This window comes from Embiotoca jacksoni, unplaced genomic scaffold (assembly GCF_022577435.1).
Source record: "Embiotoca jacksoni isolate LCO1_2020_lvr unplaced genomic scaffold, fEmbJac1.0.p SCAF_11, whole genome shotgun sequence".
Lineage (NCBI taxonomy): Eukaryota > Metazoa > Chordata > Actinopteri > Embiotocidae > Embiotoca > Embiotoca jacksoni.
Genome location: NW_027185241.1, coordinates 2,037,857 through 2,055,918, shown reverse-complemented (window position 1 = coordinate 2,055,918; position 18,062 = coordinate 2,037,857). Strand labels below are relative to the sequence as shown.

At 41.0% G+C, this 18,062-nt stretch overlaps 3 protein-coding genes across 6 annotated transcripts; 1 reads left to right on the top strand and 2 right to left on the bottom strand.

The window, feature by feature from the left end:
• The first annotated feature begins 536 nt into the window (after positions 1 to 536).
• LOC138193676 (c-Myc-binding protein-like) lies at positions 537 to 3,540 on the top strand. Its single transcript, XM_069141852.1, has 5 exons — positions 537 to 676; positions 1,065 to 1,134; positions 2,277 to 2,325; positions 2,508 to 2,637; positions 3,195 to 3,540. The coding sequence occupies exons 1-5, from the start codon at positions 662 to 664 to the stop codon at positions 3,240 to 3,242; spliced, it is 312 nt and encodes a 103-aa protein (XP_068997953.1). The 5' UTR covers positions 537 to 661; the 3' UTR covers positions 3,243 to 3,540.
• Positions 3,541 to 3,592: 52 nt separating this feature from the next.
• On the bottom strand, positions 3,593 to 8,103 carry gja9a (gap junction protein alpha 9a). Its single transcript, XM_069141864.1, has 2 exons — positions 6,937 to 8,103; positions 3,593 to 6,484 (listed from the first exon to the last, which is right to left on the bottom strand). The coding sequence occupies exons 1-2, from the start codon at positions 6,987 to 6,989 to the stop codon at positions 4,981 to 4,983; spliced, it is 1,557 nt and encodes a 518-aa protein (XP_068997965.1). The 5' UTR covers positions 6,990 to 8,103; the 3' UTR covers positions 3,593 to 4,980.
• Positions 8,104 to 8,690: 587 nt separating this feature from the next.
• On the bottom strand, positions 8,691 to 17,984 carry rhbdl2 (rhomboid, veinlet-like 2 (Drosophila)). Of its 4 annotated transcripts, none has more exons than XM_069141802.1 (8): positions 17,192 to 17,984; positions 13,950 to 14,199; positions 12,593 to 12,741; positions 11,517 to 11,629; positions 11,218 to 11,318; positions 10,517 to 10,577; positions 10,359 to 10,420; positions 8,691 to 9,895 (listed from the first exon to the last, which is right to left on the bottom strand). In XM_069141802.1, exons 1-8 carry the CDS (start codon positions 17,239 to 17,241, stop codon positions 9,716 to 9,718), a joined length of 966 nt encoding a protein of 321 aa, XP_068997903.1. In that variant the 5' UTR covers positions 17,242 to 17,984; the 3' UTR covers positions 8,691 to 9,715. The 4 variants fall into 4 exon arrangements, with proteins under 4 accessions (XP_068997903.1, XP_068997912.1, XP_068997920.1 ...); XM_069141811.1 differs by lacking the exon at positions 17,192 to 17,984 and adding an exon at positions 16,751 to 17,171; XM_069141819.1 differs by lacking the exon at positions 17,192 to 17,984 and adding an exon at positions 16,751 to 17,171 and having other exon boundaries at positions 13,950 to 14,194.
• Between the last annotated feature and the right edge of the window lie 78 nt (positions 17,985 to 18,062).

Genomic DNA, 18,062 nt, shown 5'->3' with positions numbered 1-18,062 from the left:
AAAATAAATTAATTAATTAATAAATTAAAAAAAGGTCATAATACACACTTGAGTTTAAGGCCCTACTGGTGGAATGTAACTAAGTAACTCAAGTACTTTACCTAAATACAAATTCAAAGTAGCCCACTTTGTAGCCCTACTTGTACTTTACTTGAGTATTTACATTTTATGTTACTTCGTTATGGGAAACATTGTAAATTTTTACTCCTGTGTGTGTGTCTGACAGCTTTGAAAATATTGAAAAAGACAGACAATACAGTGTTTGGCAAACATCTATGGTAGTACCTCTTATATACAGTCATATATATATATATATATATATATACGTGTTTATCTACAGTTAAATTTAATATTAGGAAATACTCATGTCATGAGCCCATCGTTCTCAGCAAAATACAAAAAGCCGATGGTAGTCATTGAAATTATGGGTTTTTTTTTGTTGTTGTTTTTTTTACCAGGGACACCTGAAGGCAGCATCAAATCCAGCTGAGCCGACCGGTTTAAAAAAAAAAAAAAAAAAAAAAAAAAAAAAAAGTGATAAATGAAAGTGAACTTTTCTTGAGTCGGCAGTTTACCTGCGTTTCAAAGTTAGAGGCTTCGGCAACCAGCGGGACACAAATATAGCTTCAAGAAAGAGGTCAGCTCTATAACCGACATTATTATGGCGCATCGTGGAGTAAGTGTGTTTGCTGCTGCTTTTATTTTCCTTGAGTCACTGTTGTATGTTCAGGAAGCTGGCTAAGCTAATGTTACCATGCTGGGAGTTGTACAGGGGGGTTAATCAGGAGGAGACCTGACCACCTGACACTGCTCATGTTTGGGCTTTTATATTGATAGGGGCTTCTATTTGTTTATGGATAAATCAAACTTTAAAACCCACGAGAAAATGTCAATAAACCAACAACAGCTGCATTTTATGCTTCAGGCCATATAATGACCCAGGGAATTACTAACTTGGAGGACAATTTTTAACCATGCTGTTAGTCATTTAGATTTTCTAAATGTTGACAGTTTTATGATTATTATTTTTATTTATTTTTTAATAAAATGTTTTCCTCCTACAGGCTCCAAACGCCAGGGAGAAGTTTCGGAGATACCTGGAGAAAGCTGGTGTCGTTGAGAGTTTTACTGCTGGTATGGCACATTTATTTATTTTCTGTATAAATAATTTCTGACTGGGCTTGAGGAGCACTTACCAACTTCACTTTGCAATGGAAAGCAAATAAAGTAAGCCGGGGGAGAGTTTTCAGACGAGCTGAAACAGCCGAAAAACAGACCCTCTTCTCAACTGTAATTAGTAATAATAATATGACATCAGGTGGCTTCAGTTTTAGGGCAATGCATCATCTGGAAATATAAATAAAGTTTTCCTCCTGACACCTGCAGTGGAGAAGAGTGGGCATGTCCCCAGTTTGGAAAAGCAGGCAGCTGTACTGGCACAGATACTAAGCAATGTACTGCTGTGGACGGGTCAGCGACAAAAATCTATTTTAGCCTCCTAAAAAAAGCCCATCAAAAAAAAAAAAAAAAAAAAAATCAATATCAGTTTAAGTGTAGGCCTACGCTATATTTAGCGTTATGTTGCATGTTGCCCTCTCCAACCGGGAAGTGAAGCCATTATATCCATCTACAGTATGCTCTTTTAAAGCCACCAGACTCTGTTTAAAAAAACTTTAAAAAAAAAAACACACAAAAAAATTGCAGTGCTACATTACTTTGATTGGTCAGTTTGTTTGTGTTATTGTGTGACTCTGGTGATGCTTAAACACGCTGGTTTGGATCCAAAACTAACACCGGACTCGATCAAAAACGCAAACACACGAACTGATGGAAGCAGCGGTAGATCAGCAACTCCTGTGTTGTGTGAAGTAAAATGTGCTTTTTTTTCGTCAAGGGAGTCTGGTGGCTTTAAGGAGAGCAATACAACGCCTTCATACAACAACAACAACAACAAACTATTCCTTAAAGGAATATGAAAATGTTTTTCTGCATAAATGTATTTTTAATTTGACAAAATATGTCAAACTTTTAAACGGCATCAGATTTAAGTTTTAACATGAAAGAACAAAAGAAGATCTTTGCCTAAATAAATACAGTCCAAAGTTATCAATGAACCTCAAAGAATCAAAGAATGAGTAAATAAGACCAAGAGTCCAAACATTTGCTGACAACAGTGAGTTTCAGGAACAGATTTGGTCCGTAAGTTTGACGCTCAGCGCTACTTCTACAGTTATTTTGGTGTTTGGTTTAACTTTTTTCTTTCTCCTGGATTTCAGCTCTGTTGGCTTTGTATGAACAATCAGAAAAACCCACTGATGCTCTGGAGTATCCTTTTGAAGACACGATCTGACTCCCAGACACCGTAGTGTTGCTGTAGAAACTCTCTCTTGGCTTCAGTGGTAGTGAGTTGGAAACATTTGAATGAAGTTAATGCCTCCACCCACCATTGTAAACTAATATATTATGAAACCGATATTTGCTGGAAGTCTTTAACCAGCTCCCTCCAGATTTGTCAAGCAGCACCTTGGTGCTGTTGGCCAGACTTCAGCAGACATGGAGGCTCTGCAGAAGGAGATGATTGACCTGAGGCAGAGGTGTGCACGTCTGGAGGACGAAAACAAAGACCTCAAAAACAGGGTACGCAAATTAAAGGACCCAAGTCATGAAAAGTCTTGTTAGAGCTGGTGTCCATCCCCATTTTTTTACCACCACACCCCACAAGGGAGCACTGTAGCTCCTGTTTTATTCACTCCTCATACGAAGGAATGTAGCTCATCCGCTTTTTTCAATGTAATTTGCCGATGACAAAGCATTTGCGGGTTTGGTTATTGAAGATAAAAAAAATAAGTGTTGTGAAAGAGTTTGTTTAAGTTATCTTCAGCTAGATAAATAAAAAAAGACACACCAGGAAGGAGCCATCACCGCCGTTCATTTGTGTAGATACTCTTAACTGTCCGACGGGGAAAACGTCGATACTTCTAGCGTTTAACTCCGCTTCGGATATTTGTCACTTGTGGGGTTTTTTTTGCTGTAGTTGATTTTTGATTATTGTTGTTGTGGACCACTGTGCTGTTTGATGTCTGCCTGTATCTGTAACGTCCGTAATCACTGCGCGCGCGCACACAAGAAATTCCCCAAACAATGATAAACAAAAAGAATTAACGTAAATGTACTTTTTCTCTCCATCTCTCCAGCTGCAGCGTTATGAGCCTCTGTCTGAAGGTGGAGGTACAGCTATATAGACCCGAACAGCTCTTTGGTTTCAGTTTTATTTTTCTTTATATTGCTGCCACTTTTAATTTAAAGACAAGACAACACTGTGGCGTGAAAACCAAAAGTGTAATTGTGTTGTTGTTTTTTTTGTTTGCTTGTATGTAAATCTTAGATTCTAACTTACAAAGTAGAAACTAACTTATTCTGTAAGTGTACATACAGTGTGTGTGTGTGTGTGTGTGTGTGTATATATATATTTGTGTTGTTCTCCTTGTTCTTAAGAGATGCTCTACAGTCATTGTTAAAATAAAGCAGTCTTGTGATTTATGCTGTATGACTTATTGAAATAATTTGTGAACAGCAAAGTACCTGTTTTTTTTACATATCTTTTTATTGAGATGTCCCAGGATATTGATACCATGGTTACTGTGGTCAGTTACAGCTGTTTACAGTCAGTTCTTGACAAAATGAACAAAACTCCCTGCAGAAAGAAAGTACATTTTAAAAAGAAAGTTAAGAAATAAAACACACAACACAAATAAAGACCTTGAGGTGTCGAACACATTTTGCTTTCCACCACATTTCATTTATCTCATCAGGGACAAACAGTCAAAACTACCAAACAGGACAGAGAACAAACAGCGTCGTGATAACTGCTTATTGATATGCTCAGGAATCCGATGACAGTGATTGATGGTTTTTGCTGAGACAGAACACACGTTTGTCACTGGAGATTAAAATACAGCCCCCGTGCTGTAAAACATAAACTAATCTTAGACAAAATATAATTTCATATAAACACAAAATAAACATTCTAGAAAAATATCTGTTGTTTTTTTTGTTCAGCACCATGAAATAATACATATTCATATGCATAAATCTAGGTTTTTGCAATGCGTCACTTTTTAGTGTCATTAAATCTGCTCTCGGAAAACAAGTAAGCAGCCTACAGAGCAAAAGTTTCAATAATGATCATCTATATTCAGCCCAGTGTATCTGTAACTAATCTTGTATTAAACTATACGTTGCAGCCGTTTGCATAAATGTCAGCTAAATGTATTGTTTGCTTGTTAGCACATGCAGGTATTCACACTAAAAACAATCATTTAAGTTAAAAAGTCACCTCTTGTTTTTTTTTTTATTGTAATATGTCACCAAAAGAAAGTAGGAGTGTGCTTTTTAAGGCAGGACACGTTAAGTAGATTGAATTGACTAAAGTTTTGGACAAAAACACAAGACTAAACAGAAATATAAGCAAATTCTCACCAGTTACACGGCTGCGTAGAGAACTGTTCTGTCCTTACTTTCAACATAGAAATTCAGACCTCACACCCAGAAAATGGATCAGCCCGGTTCCACTAGAATATTGTTCACAGCTTCATTTTTATTTGCTGTGATTATAGTCTGAAAACGCTGTATTCACATTGACAATATGCTCAGACACTCCGAAGGGCGGACCAATGAGCGACCAGTGTGGGTTGTTGTGTGATGATTTTGAAGTCGAGCATTTTTTTTCCTTCTTCTGTAAATGTAGCTGCAGCGATTCAGCGTTCAGTCTCAGCCGGAATCTGTGCCTACCAATCGGTTAAAAGCTGCTCCAACAGTTAAACTTGAGCTTTACACCCAGTAGAATATAACAACAGGAAATGTTTTCCTATGGAGCGGCCCCAGACCTGTATGTTCTCACAGTGAACTCTGGTCTGGTTAACAACAGGCCAGAAATGGATGGTTGTGTGCCAGCAATTTGAACACGGAGACCGCTGAAGTTTAGATTTGCAGGTCTGTGGCTCGTCGGCTGCTTGCGTTGCTCGCCATCGATTCTTTGTAGTTGGAGGACGGCGGCCTCGGGTTATTCATGGATCCTGAGCTGGAGCCATCCAGCGACTCCGGAGTCGAGGGCCTGCTCGGATGTTGGCCAGTCGATTTTGACTGCGTTCGAGAGCTGGCTTTTGCGCCTCCGTATGAATCTGTGTCGGAGCTCCTGCCCTCCAACACTGTGGAGCACTTGTTAGAGCCGGGAGCCTTCAGTGGCTTCCTCAACGCGCTTACTGGCAGCGTGGGGAAGGAGGAAGCGTGAGCGCCCTTCTGTGGGCATTTGGAAGAGTCTGGGCTCTCTCTTTGACTGCTGTCCTCCTCCTTACAATGTAGGGGATGATGCAAAAACTCCTCTGCCTCCTGCTTTGGATTAATCAGGGAAATGCAGCAGGGTAAGCAGGGCTCGTTGGGGGCTGAGTTGCAGTTACATTCTGGGTGACCTCGAGATGAACCCCTGGAACCCTCCAAATTCTGCGGAGCGGCCAGTTGGCCCTGAAGAGGTAGAAAGTTTGAAGGTTTGATAAGGCCTGGGTACATGTTTGTGCCCTGCACCCTCTCCATCAACAGGTTGTAGTCATTGGGTACAGAAGCTATTGTTGCCTTTCGGGTCGGACCGGCGCTTATTTGCACCACAGATTCTTTTTTACTCTTGCTGGCGTAGTAGTCATCAAACTCATCCCTGTCGTCTCTCAAGTGAGGGTAGAAGTCCAAGATGCTCTTTTTGACCTGCTTGTAGCCCAGATGCATGATCTCCAAGATGTTTAGGAAGAGGGAGATACCAGAAATGCATTGCATGAACACCATGAAGACACTTTTCTCTGTCGGTCTGGAAACGTAACAGTCCACGGCGTTGGGACAAGGATCCCGCTCACACTTGAAGAGCGGGTAGAGATGAAAACCATAAAGGAGGAACTGACCCGTCATGAAGGCCACTTCAACTATGGAGCGTGTGACGATGTGAGCCACGTAGGTCCGCAGCAGAGACCCCCTCAGTGGTGGTTTGTTGAGCTTTCCCTGATCGAGCTGCTTCATCTCCCGCTCAATCCTCTTTCTGGCCTCTGCCAGCTCCCCACCGACCAGCTCCAGCTCCCTGCGCAGCAGAGCTTTCTTCTTCTGCCGCGCCTTCTCCAGCGCCCGCAGCCTGTAGAGAGCGTGGCCCATGTAAACCAGCGAGGGCGAAGACACAAAAATGACCTGCAGCACCCAGTAGCGTATCAGGGAGATGGGGAAAGCCAAGTCGTAGCACACATTCCTGCACCCGGGCTGCTCGGTGTTGCATATGAAGTCGGACTGCTCGTCGTTCCACACGTCCTCAGCCGCCACACCGAGCACCAGCATCCGGAAGATGAACAGGATGGTGAGCCAGATTTTGCCGACCATGGTGGAATGGATATGCACCTCCTCCAAAATCCCCCCCAGGAAGTTCCAGTCTCCCATCTTCACTCTTCCATTATGACTGATAGAAAGTTATTAACAGAGAGGGGTTAGAGAAATAGGGAAGAAACTCTGCTGAAACTAAAATGTATGAAAGTTGTAATACAATCAAAGATGCAGTAATGAGAACACATTTGAAGACTTACGTTGGATGTTAAAATCGTATGAACAATTTTAGATTTATAAAGGAAAGAAAATAATTCAGGTTCCCCGGTAACAATGAAAGTATAAAGAAATTACTGTACCTGTCAACCGGAAAAATAAAACGTTAACAAGAAGGAAACTTGTGAAGTAGAACCGCACCATTTCACATATTTGCAGAATGATACATTAAAAGTAGACAAGGACAACGTCCAGGACATCTAGAGATGTTTCCTGGGCTCGTCAGCTTTCCAGTCTTAGTCTCAGTGAAATCAGTTCCCCTCAGCAGTTCCACTACAAATACCAGGCCAGACTGCTGTGGCGACACTTTACCTTGCAGCAGCACGGACAGACTGCCGATGGTGATTTAAATCTCCTTGGGTCATGCAGCCCTGATGCGCTCACCAAAATGTTTTGAAAATCGTCACCGCCCTCAGCGAATCCCTGCATATACCCTAAACTTCAGTGACCCGCCTCTGCTGCAGTGTTGCCAGACACAAAGTGGGAACAACAGAGCTGTTGAGGGAAGGTTGCCAACTCTACTCTAACCAGAGAAAGTCAATACCAACAGCTTCACTGATGTATTTAGATCATGGCCTCACAGCGATGGGGTTGTAACGGATTGTAACACGGACATTGACCTAAAACGTCGCAGGGCGGAGCTCATTTTTACGTATGTTCGTCAACATGACAAGATTTTTAGATTTCTACCTGTCCGGGTAGACATCATTAATGCAGTGAACTGGACATATGGTCGGTATATATTTGGGTGAGTGCATCGGTGTAATTAGACAGTCTGGTTCCTAATAGATGCTCTGCAAGTCCAGACATCATGTTCAGATTTGTTCGCACTCAATTGTTCGAGTCTGTTCGCTCCACATGTCCGAATGAAGAGAAGGAAATACAGATAATTCTAGTTGGAATCCCCAAATTATCGATACCATTCAGTTATCCACACAGGCCATGTTCCATCAATACTTTTCGACTATAGTGAAGAAATCAATAAGTCATCATGTCCGATTTCATACTCTGCTGCTCCGCTCTGAATGTAATTAAGTTCTCATGCACTTGACACATTATTTTATCCCATTTACAAGAAATCTATCGCGATGGATTAGTGTGCCGGCCAGCTGCTGGTCGTCAACTTCCCGGTCCAATTCTAAATACCTTTACGCGTATCGGTGTGATAAATATACTCGTTTTCCAAAGTTTATTTTGATATTCCGGTTTCATATGCATCACATCGAATGTTTATTAATTGCAGTATTTTTCTATCAAGAGTAGGAAAAGATGAAAGCAAATCTAACCCCAGAACCTGCCTAATGTTTTGGTGTCAAGCTAAATGAGGCAACCTGAACCTAAACTCTTTCCCTCTGACCTGAAATCTGTTTTCCCGCCCAGTAGAGCACGATTGATTAAAACTAGTCTGGTACAGACACATTAGGGGTACACAGGATCACAAGGGGTCACATGTGGGGGGGAAGAAAAAAAATCCCAATTCTATGTCCCATTTTTCCTTCTGGTCATGGTAGTCAATTTTGATTTAAACACCAGTCCCTATTATGGATCCGGATGTCATCTGCAAACACAATTTATTGTTTCAAGCATCACTTTAATCTTTTATGAACCAATAGTACATGTACAACGGTTGACCCTGTTGTCTTTTAAATTCTCAGCAATCTTCTGTGCTACTCTGGTGTTATTTAACTCTTGAACATGAAACTACACATTTTCAATTAGATGCAAAATCAATTAAACAAATAGCAGTGAGTGTTTCATTTTCATTTTTCAGCCATCTTGCTTCATGACGCCATAAGAAATCATACAATTTCTTGCTGTTTCACAGTCGAGGCAGGTAAGTTTAAAAAAAAAAAAATTGCATATTGATGTACTGAGTTTGGTACTTTGCACATACTGTAAAACAGCAGCTGCAGCCACAAGGGAACAATCACGTGCATGTTAAACTCAGTTGCTGGCAACACCAAACTGCAAGCAGTTACTGATAATGGTGGATATGTTCAGCAGAAAAAATGAGCAGTGTCATCCTGTTTCTGCAGAAGTTCAAACTCAATTTGACAGAATGGATATTACAAAAAAAAGTTCAACTTTATTAAAAGGAATTGTGACAGAAATGCAAAACCAAGTGTGGGAGATCTTTGTTTGGTCTTTAGCAGTTACCCTTGTGTTTTAGATAAATTAAATACATTTTCTAAAATGGGCTCTGAATTACAATCAGTAACCAATGCCCTTGTCACACAAAACATAGACATTTAAATATAAAAGTTTTCCTTTTTTATAGACCACAGAAAATGTACCCTCATTAAACTTTACAAATAACAATTTCCCTACAGTTGAGATATGGTACTGTATGACATCAACCACTGCCTAAATGAGCAGTATGCTGTTTTACATCTTACTGTAATTAGTCATGTCCTATGAGGTATTATGATAAGGGTGTGATGATAAAGCAGCTTTGTAGCTGACCAAAAGAAAGGAAAAATATAAGTGATTCATTCCCGTTTTTCCCCGATACTACTTTGTAAACCTCTTATCTGTGCTATCATACTAAACATATGTCAACATAAGTGTGACATTAATGTGATCATCTTCATCAAACATGTAGTGTTTTCATGTGGTGAGGGTTTAAGGCACATTTATGAATACTGGAAGTCAATGAATGATTCGACAGAAAACTTGCAATTGCTCAGAGGAGCATGAAGTTATTCTGGGGAACATTTTTTACATGATTTTATATTCAAGAAAAAGACATGAAATAGAACCAGTGTTCAGTAATTTCCTGATAATCGTGAAAAGCACAAAAGACAAACAAACAAAACACACAAAGCAACGGCAGAGATCATACCTACCTTAAGACAAATAGCAGTTACTAACTTAAAAGCACATTTTCATCAAGTGTGTTAAATGCTACACACAAACAGCAGGAGGAGCCCTTTGAATCACAAATTCAGCTCTTAAAAAAACAGAAACGAAAATGTGATCGATAAAAAACAAACCCTGACATTCACAAAGTCCCTGAAAAGCAACTTTGCCCTGCAACTGGTCAGTAAAAATCAGTTCCCTGAGTGACACAAGGATTTGAGAGTTTATAATCCTACGATGCCGGGGAAAGGAAGATGTTGAAGAGCACGGCAAAGATAATAAAGACTATAAAGCACACGACACAACACCAGAACCGCGGGTCTTTGAGCAGCTTCTTGTTGTAATCGCTGAAGAAGACGTAGCCGATGGTCATCCCGGCCGCAATTCCTCCAAAATGAGCCACAAAGGACACCTAAGAGGAGAAACGGGTTCAGATTCAGCCTCTGGGCCTAATTACCAAAGTGACATTTAACAAGACACCCAACTACTGAAATCTGACGTCACTGAGATGCGAGTTAAAAAAAAAAGTTGCAGGAACAGTTCAACAGCCAAAAGTTATCATCAGGAAAGGAGGAAGTTTTACTTAAACTAAAACTACAGAGGACAAGGGTCCACATCTGTAGAAACTTATTAATGAAGGAGGAGATTGTTTGGAAAGCGTGTAAAGAGAGTTTTGCATCTACGTGAACAATCAAGTCCCAGCAAGAGCTCCTGGTCTCGTCTGTAGTCACAAGCAAACAAAGCCATCACCAAACCCTCCCAGCTCGGCGGAGGTGAGCTCCGTGAGCTCGATCGCTCTTTAAAGCTGTATTTGTGTGTGTGTGGACAGGTTTAAAAAGATCATGTTTGTGCTTCCGTTCTGTGCTAAATCACACCTGTAAACCATCCTCCTCACTGGCAAATCTTCTGTAGAAGGCAAATCCAAAATCTGTGCCAACTGGGAAAAGGAAACAGTATTAAAAATATAATTTTTGAAGATGAATATATGTAAAATAACAAAAGGAGGGGGGGGGAGGGAAACAGCAGAACGTACCGATAATCAAGATGACGAGGATACGAAACACTCCGAGGATAGGAATCATCTCTCGGAAATTCTGTGCGTTAAAACACGAGCTGTAAAGATCAATACTAATATCTGAACTCACAAGGCGTGCGTGCAACAAAAAAGTGGCCTGAAAACACAGTGATGGCTTTCATGTCATAATTTCAGCATTATAACAAGAATCCATAAAAATGGCTTGGTTGTCTGCTCAGTGCTTCAGTAATACATGAATGTTTGTTTTAAATGACACGACAAATCATGAATATGACATTTATTTAAAAAATGTAAGGTGAACTAGGGCCTTTTGTATATAAAATGTCATCACTTTAGCACGTTATCCTAATGGGCATTTGTGTCTGTCATCATTCGTGTATGAATTATTGAGCTACGGCCACAAAAATGTTTTGTCATCCTTGAATCCGAGTGAACGTTTGTGCCGCATAAATTCCCTAAAGGCGTTTTAAAAGAACGGGGACGGACAACCTGAAAACTGCGTCCACAGTGGCACTGACACTTTCCACTGACACGCTGTGGAAGTAAACTACGGAAGGTCGCAGCTCCATCATACAGTTGTAATCCTTGTACAACTTGGAAAATAAGACCTGTTTCCAAAGTAGAGTCCAAAACCTGCCTCGCATATAAAAGAACAAAGTAAACAGAAGATCCTCCTGTGGGACCGTTTGTAAACTTACCACCACTGCGTTCATGAAGTAGCCTCCGATTAGAGCGTAAGTGCCGCCGGAAGCCCCCACCAGGGCACTGAGAGGGTCAAAGATGGAACTGGTCAAAGAGCCTGAAGGAGACACGGACTCAGCTTTGACGCAGGCTCGAACACAAACAGGAAAAAACAACTTCAGGATGACTCGGATGTCCGGACGCCGAGCACTCGCAGCCACGGAAGAAATCCAGCTACCTTATCTTAGTTTTCGGCTTTATTTACCTCTTGTTGTGGAGGAAATGTGAGAGACAGACAGAGAAAGGCGATGCTGACCTGCGAGGACGCCGGCGAGGTAAACCATCCCGACTTCAAATCCCTTGTGGACCAGTTCCAACGGGATGCCCAGCAGCAGCTGCATCAGCAGGTTGCCCAAAATGTGCTCCACACTGGAGGGGCAGAGATGGGCGATAAGTTCTCCACCACGGAGGTGAATCAGGGAAAAATATACGGGAGGCTGGACAGAATAACAGAAACACCGTCAACCCTGCAGTAAATCCCAAATGTTGATTCGGTGGGATGGATTAAAACCGGTGTTATTCTATATCTTTGGTAGGAAAATGTAAATGTAAATGTCCATAGTAAGCTGTCAGGCCCTGAGCCTCTGCAGTATCGTTTTAATAATAAGGGTTTTCTAAAACAGCTGGATACTGTCATTTTTAACAAAGGTTACTCAAACAGGAACATTGTGTTTGTTTGCTGCTGTTCTAAGATACAGATTCACGTTCTAGTGAGAACCTAAGGATGTATGCGGCACTGATTTAAAGCCATCTCCAGTGTCCATATTCAGGTGTTTTTCCGTTAGCGCTGGTGGGAGACTGTGACCGCTCTTCCTCTTTGCTAATGCAGTTTTCCTTGCGTCATGATGTTTGGTTTTCCTGTGTTTCTGTGGCTTATGCACTTGTGGTTTTCGAGACGTTTTGCTTTCCCACATTATGCACATTTAAAGTGTTTTTTTACCAAAGTAAAGCACCGTGTACCTCTTTTAACTGCCTTGAATCCGAAAACAAAAAGTAATCAGCAGATTTATTTTTAAAGTTATTAACAATTGGCTTCACATGACTCAACTTTGTGGTAACTGATTTGCTAAAGCTACTGTTGCATCAGCTAAAAAAAAAAAACAACAACAACATGAAGTAATGCAGCAGAGGCTGGAACTGGTCTCAAAAATGACCAGAGACAAGTCAAAAACCTCACGACGATTATGAGCTTCACCAAACTGATCTTTACTGCAGGTCCTGGAAAGAGTCAGCGGCGATTTTTTTTATTATTTATTTATTTTATTTTTTTTGCCCCGATTGGAGAATTCATCATCTAATTGAGGTGTTTCTAAATGCCGCGCTCACACCTACCCGGCGTGGACAAACATGTAGGAGACGAAGCGCCATGCTTCATGCCTGCGGTCGGACTTGTAGGTCAGAGGACTGTTCCAGATGCTTTCACTCAGGGTCACCCACTGCTTCTGAGGCTTCCACACGGCGTAGTAGATAAACACTGCCAACTGGTGAAGATATCAGAGCGGACACAGAGATTAGGCCTCGAGCGCGAGAGCATGAGAAGAGAAACAAGTTCACCGTATTCCCAAACACACCGCAGGAACTGCAGAAAAGAAGTCAGGGGACAAAACTGAATCCAAACCAGCTGTGACCACAACAACAGTGGGAGGAGGGAATTAGAAGTACAGATGTTGAGGTTTTACTCCACTGACCCCCCCAGAAACCCACTCCCACCCCCCAACTGGGATTGAATGGAGCACCACTGTTGGTCTAGCTGCTTGTATCTGTGCGAGAACCTAACCCAGCGAACTTCTGTGGGGAAACACTCGCAGGCATTCACAGACACCGAAATGCAGCGACACAGGACATCTGCGGACGACAAAGAGCGAGTTGTCCGTTCCCGAACATCGAACGGCCAGCGCGCAAACAGTGACAAGACTCTGGCATTAACACGGGACAGAGGGCCAAACTGACCTCAAGATTCAGATGTTTAATCATCTCCTAACAGGGATGATGTAAAAGAAATGTCCATTTCAGTTCAATTATAAAGACTCTGTTGCTACGTTAACACGCAAATAATTAAACCATGTACGTATATTGTAAAAAAAGAAAGAAAAAAAAAGGGGGGGGGGACACTTGAGTCCTGCTTTTTAGTATTAACAAGCACTATAGAAGAACTATATAAATGATTTTAACACACTGAATGTAGCTGCGAGCACACAAAAGATCATTTTGAGTATTATTTAATGTACAATGTTTGTCAACTGTGTTGTATTATGTGGTCATTTATTATCTAAGTTATATTGCTCGTCTCATTACATTACATTTAGCTGTATGATGAATATGAATCAGGACATTCAGAGGAGGCGGAGCCCAAAAGTGACCGAAAGAAAGAAATGACCGCTCGCAGTTGGATAAGAGCTGCTCTTATCCAACTGCACATTTCAAACGTTGCATCTGTAAATACTCTCAAAATATGAAATGATATGACATGCAGTTTTTCATACCGTCCCCTCACTGTCTGCTCTAATAAATACAGTTACAGCAAAAATCTATACAGTAATTAATACCATGGTGGCATGTACCCCCCCTCCTTCTCTCCCCTCCCCAATGTAGGCTGCCTGTTATATAATCAGCTCAGAATCCATATCGACTGCCTCAGTACTCTCACAGCGTGCTTGTCCGTGTGTTTGCGGGGCGGAGCGACAGTTACCTCTGCGATACTGATAAGGATGATGAAGACGGGCGGCGGCCAGCAGTTGGCCCGTTCCAGATAGTTGCTGCGGGAGTCTTCTGGGAGCATCCATCTGGACACGGACTCCTGGAACCTCTCGCAACATCCCACCTTCCTGCCGCCGTCCGGCTGCTTGTCTCCGCTCCTCGTCACCTGCCTCCCGTCTCTGTCCACAGGAAACGGCTCCTGCTGCTCCAAGTCGATGTCCCCCATCGCTGCTGCTGCTGCCCTACAGAGCAGAGTGGATATTCAGTGTACACACAGGGACAAATGGTGACATATGGCGGTATATATATATATATATATTTATATATTTACAGTGGTGTGAAAAAGTGTTTGCCCCCTTCCTGATTTCCAATTTGTTTGCATGTCTGTCACACTTAAATGTTTCAGATCATCAAACAAATTTAAATATTTGTCAAAGATAACACAAGTAAACACAAAATGCAGTTTTTAAATGAAGGTTTTTATTATTAAGGGAGAAAAAAAAACAAAAAAAACACATGGCCCCGTGTGAAAAAGTGTTTGCCCCCTCCTGTTAAAACACAACTTAACTGTGGTTTATCACACCTGAGTTCAATTTCTCGAGCCACACCCAGGCCTGATTACTGACACACCTGTTCTCAATCAAGAAATCACCTTAAATAGGACCTGCCTGACAAAGTGAAGTCGACCAAAAGATCCTCAAAAGCTAGACATGCCGAGATCCAAAGAAATTCAGGAACAAATGAGAAAGAAAGTAATTGAGATCTATCAGTCTGGAAAAAGTTATAAAGCCCTTACTAAAGCTTTGGGACTCCAGAGAACCACAGTGAGAGCCATTATCCACAAATGGAGAAAACATGGAACAGTGGTGAACCTTCCCAGGAGTGGCCGGCCGACCAAAATTACCCCAAGAGCGCAGCGACGACTCATCCGAGAGGTCACAAAAGACCCCACAACAACATCCAAAGAACCGCAGGCCTCACTTGCCTCAGTTAAGGTCAGTGTTCATGACTCCACCAGAAGAAAGAGACTCGGCAGAAATGGCTGCATGGAAGAGTTCCAAGACCAAAACCACCGCTGAGCAAAAAGAACATTTTAAGGCTCGTCTCATTTTTGCCAGAAAACATCTTGATGATCCCCAAGACTTTTGAGAAAATACTCTGTGGACTGACGAGACAAAAGTTGAACTTTTTGGAAGGTGTGTGTCCCATTACATCTGGCGTAAAAGTAACACCGCATTTCAGAACAAGAACATCATACCAACAGTAAAATATGGTGCTGGTAGTGTGATGGTCTGGAGCTGTTTTGCTGCTTCAGGACCTGGAAGACTCGCTGTGATTAAATGGAACCATGAATTCTACCGTCTACCAAAACATCCTGAAGGAGAATGTCCGGCCGTCTGTTCGTGACCTCAAGCTGAAGCCAACTTGGGTTCTGCAGCAGGACAATGATCCAAAACAAACCAGCAAGTCCACCTCTGAATGGCTGAAGAAAAACAAAATGAAGACTTTGGAGTGGCCTAGTCAAAGTCCTGACCTGAATCCTGAGATGCTGCGGCACGACCTTAAAAAGGCGGTCGGTGCTGGAAAACCCTCCAATGTGGCTGAATTACAACAACTCTGTAAAGATGAGTGGGCCAACATTCCTCCACAGCTGTAAAAGACTCATTGCAAGTTATCACAAACGCTCGATTGCAGTTGTTGCTGCTAAGGGTGGCCCAACCAGTTATTAGGTTTAGGGGGCAAACACTTTTTCACACGGGGCCATGTGGGTTTGGATTTTTTTTCTCCCTTAATAATAAAAACCTTCATTTAAAAACTGCATTTTGTGTTTACTTGTATTATCTTTGACTAATATTTAAATTTGTTTGATGATCTGAAACATTTAAGTGCGACAAACATGCAAAAAAATAAAAAATCAGGAAGGGGCAAACACTTTCACACCACTGTGTACATATTATATATATTTATTTATATATATATATTTTTATAGATTAAAAAAAAATATACATATATATATATATATATGTATTTTTTTTTTAATCTATATATATTTTTTTTAATTTTTTTTTTATATATATAAAAATAAATAATTATTTTGGTTATAATAATATAAATAATTATTTAATTGGCTGTCAAGCCAAAAACAGAGCTCGTTATCTGGTTATTTAATTTATTGAACCTTCTCAATTAAGGGACAAATAATGTGCCATTAATTGATATGTAGGCTACAGTTAAAATGAATTATTCAAATAATTACTTCTCTCATAGTTGTGGACGTCTTGAAACCAAGTTATTCCCTGCAAGTTAACAAATTTGCTTTGTACCTCCGTCCTACAACTAGACCCGACAGCAAAATCAAACGTTCAAGTAAAAGAAATTCAACAAGAGGAATTTTACTCTTACACAGTTTATTATAAAAGGGTGATTAAACTTGATGTAAATCGGGAGAAGGGAATTACACGGACTACTCTTTGCATTCGTTGATGTTACTTCTTCTCAGTAATGCTCTATATGTATTTCAAAAATGCACCTTGAAAGTGAAACTCGCTGTAAAACACGTTAAAAACTCATCAAATCATGAAACCTCCACTTATAAAGACCTACAGTTGTATTTACAGTATTTCCACGAGCACAGTGACAGTAAAGCGGCGGTTTCCTGTTTACTGGGCGTCGCTCATTTTGAGGTTTGGAGATTCCCGGGGAGAAACAGCAGCTTCAAATAAAAAATAAGATTTAAAGTCCCGCTTTGTTTTAGCGCTCAATGAAACCAACATTTGAGTTTGGCTTACTCACCCAAACCTTCAACAGGAAGAGTGCTGGTGGCTCCACTGGGGTCCCAAAACACATAGATATTGATCCCAATTCAAACTATTCGATGCGCGCAGTTGAAAAGTGCAAAAGTTCAAAGGCTGAAGGCTACGACAGTTTTTTTTTTTTTTTTTTAACACAACCCCTTCATGTTGCGTGTCAACCCGCCGAGTGGTCTTCTTCAAACTGACCCGTCCCTGTGAAACTGTCAGGGGAAGAAAAATAAATAAATAAAGAAAAAAATAAGATGGGGCGGGAGATAAGAATAGCCCTTTACTCGCTTTTTCCTGAAATGAACTTCCTCCCTCCGCGCAAACAAACCGCAGACGCTTCTGTCCTTCTGCTCAGCTGCAGAATACGCGCTTTTCAGACCGTCTCTGTGAGCGCAGGGTTTCCAAACAGCGCAGTGCAAACAACTAGGCCTACCTGTTTCCCGATGCCACACCTGGGATGACGTCACAGACTCGGCAGAGCATTGTTGCGGGGAGCAGTAGTCTCTCTCTCACTCACATATTATCTCTCTCTCACACACACACACACACACACACCCTGGGAAAAGACAAACTGATCAGACTTCAATTCACAACAGGTTCAACAGTGTCCAATTCAATAAAATGCACTGAAGCCGAAGTCGCACTTTAATATTAATGTTGCAGTTACACACATGTACCGCCAGGCGGCAAAAGAGGCCGCAATGAAGAACAATGGACTGTCTTAAACGTCCATACTGCAGGTTGTAAGCGAGGAAAACACTTACATGCATCACTCCCAAATTATTCAGAAAGTATCAAAGTTGCTACATTTCCAGCTTTAAAAAAAAATTTAAAAAAAATAAAAATCTTCAGAAAATGCTTTAATCAAAATTAACCAGTGCATGTATGAACTCCAGTCAGAAATCCTTCTGATACAACTATTTTACTTCAAAATAACTATTACCCTTAACCATTGACTAAACATTCAGAATATAGGTGTCTTATATTTGGGCTACAACTGACAATTATTCTTTATGTTGATAATACAAAATTCATTGTTTTGTGTTTAAAATATCAGAATATTAAAAGCCTGAGAGAATTTTCTTTTTAACTTCTATTTTCAATTTCAAGAAAGATCTTTCGGTCTCAAATTTTGTGCGAAATTCCTTTAAGTGCTCACAAAAATTGACATTTGAACATCTACAGCACCACTATAACTGGCCGACCTCTTCCCTGCTGATGAACATGTGATGCGAGTGTTTCGATTGCTTTCCTCATTACCCAAAATACAAACAACACACATCTTTCTGTAAATAAACATCCAA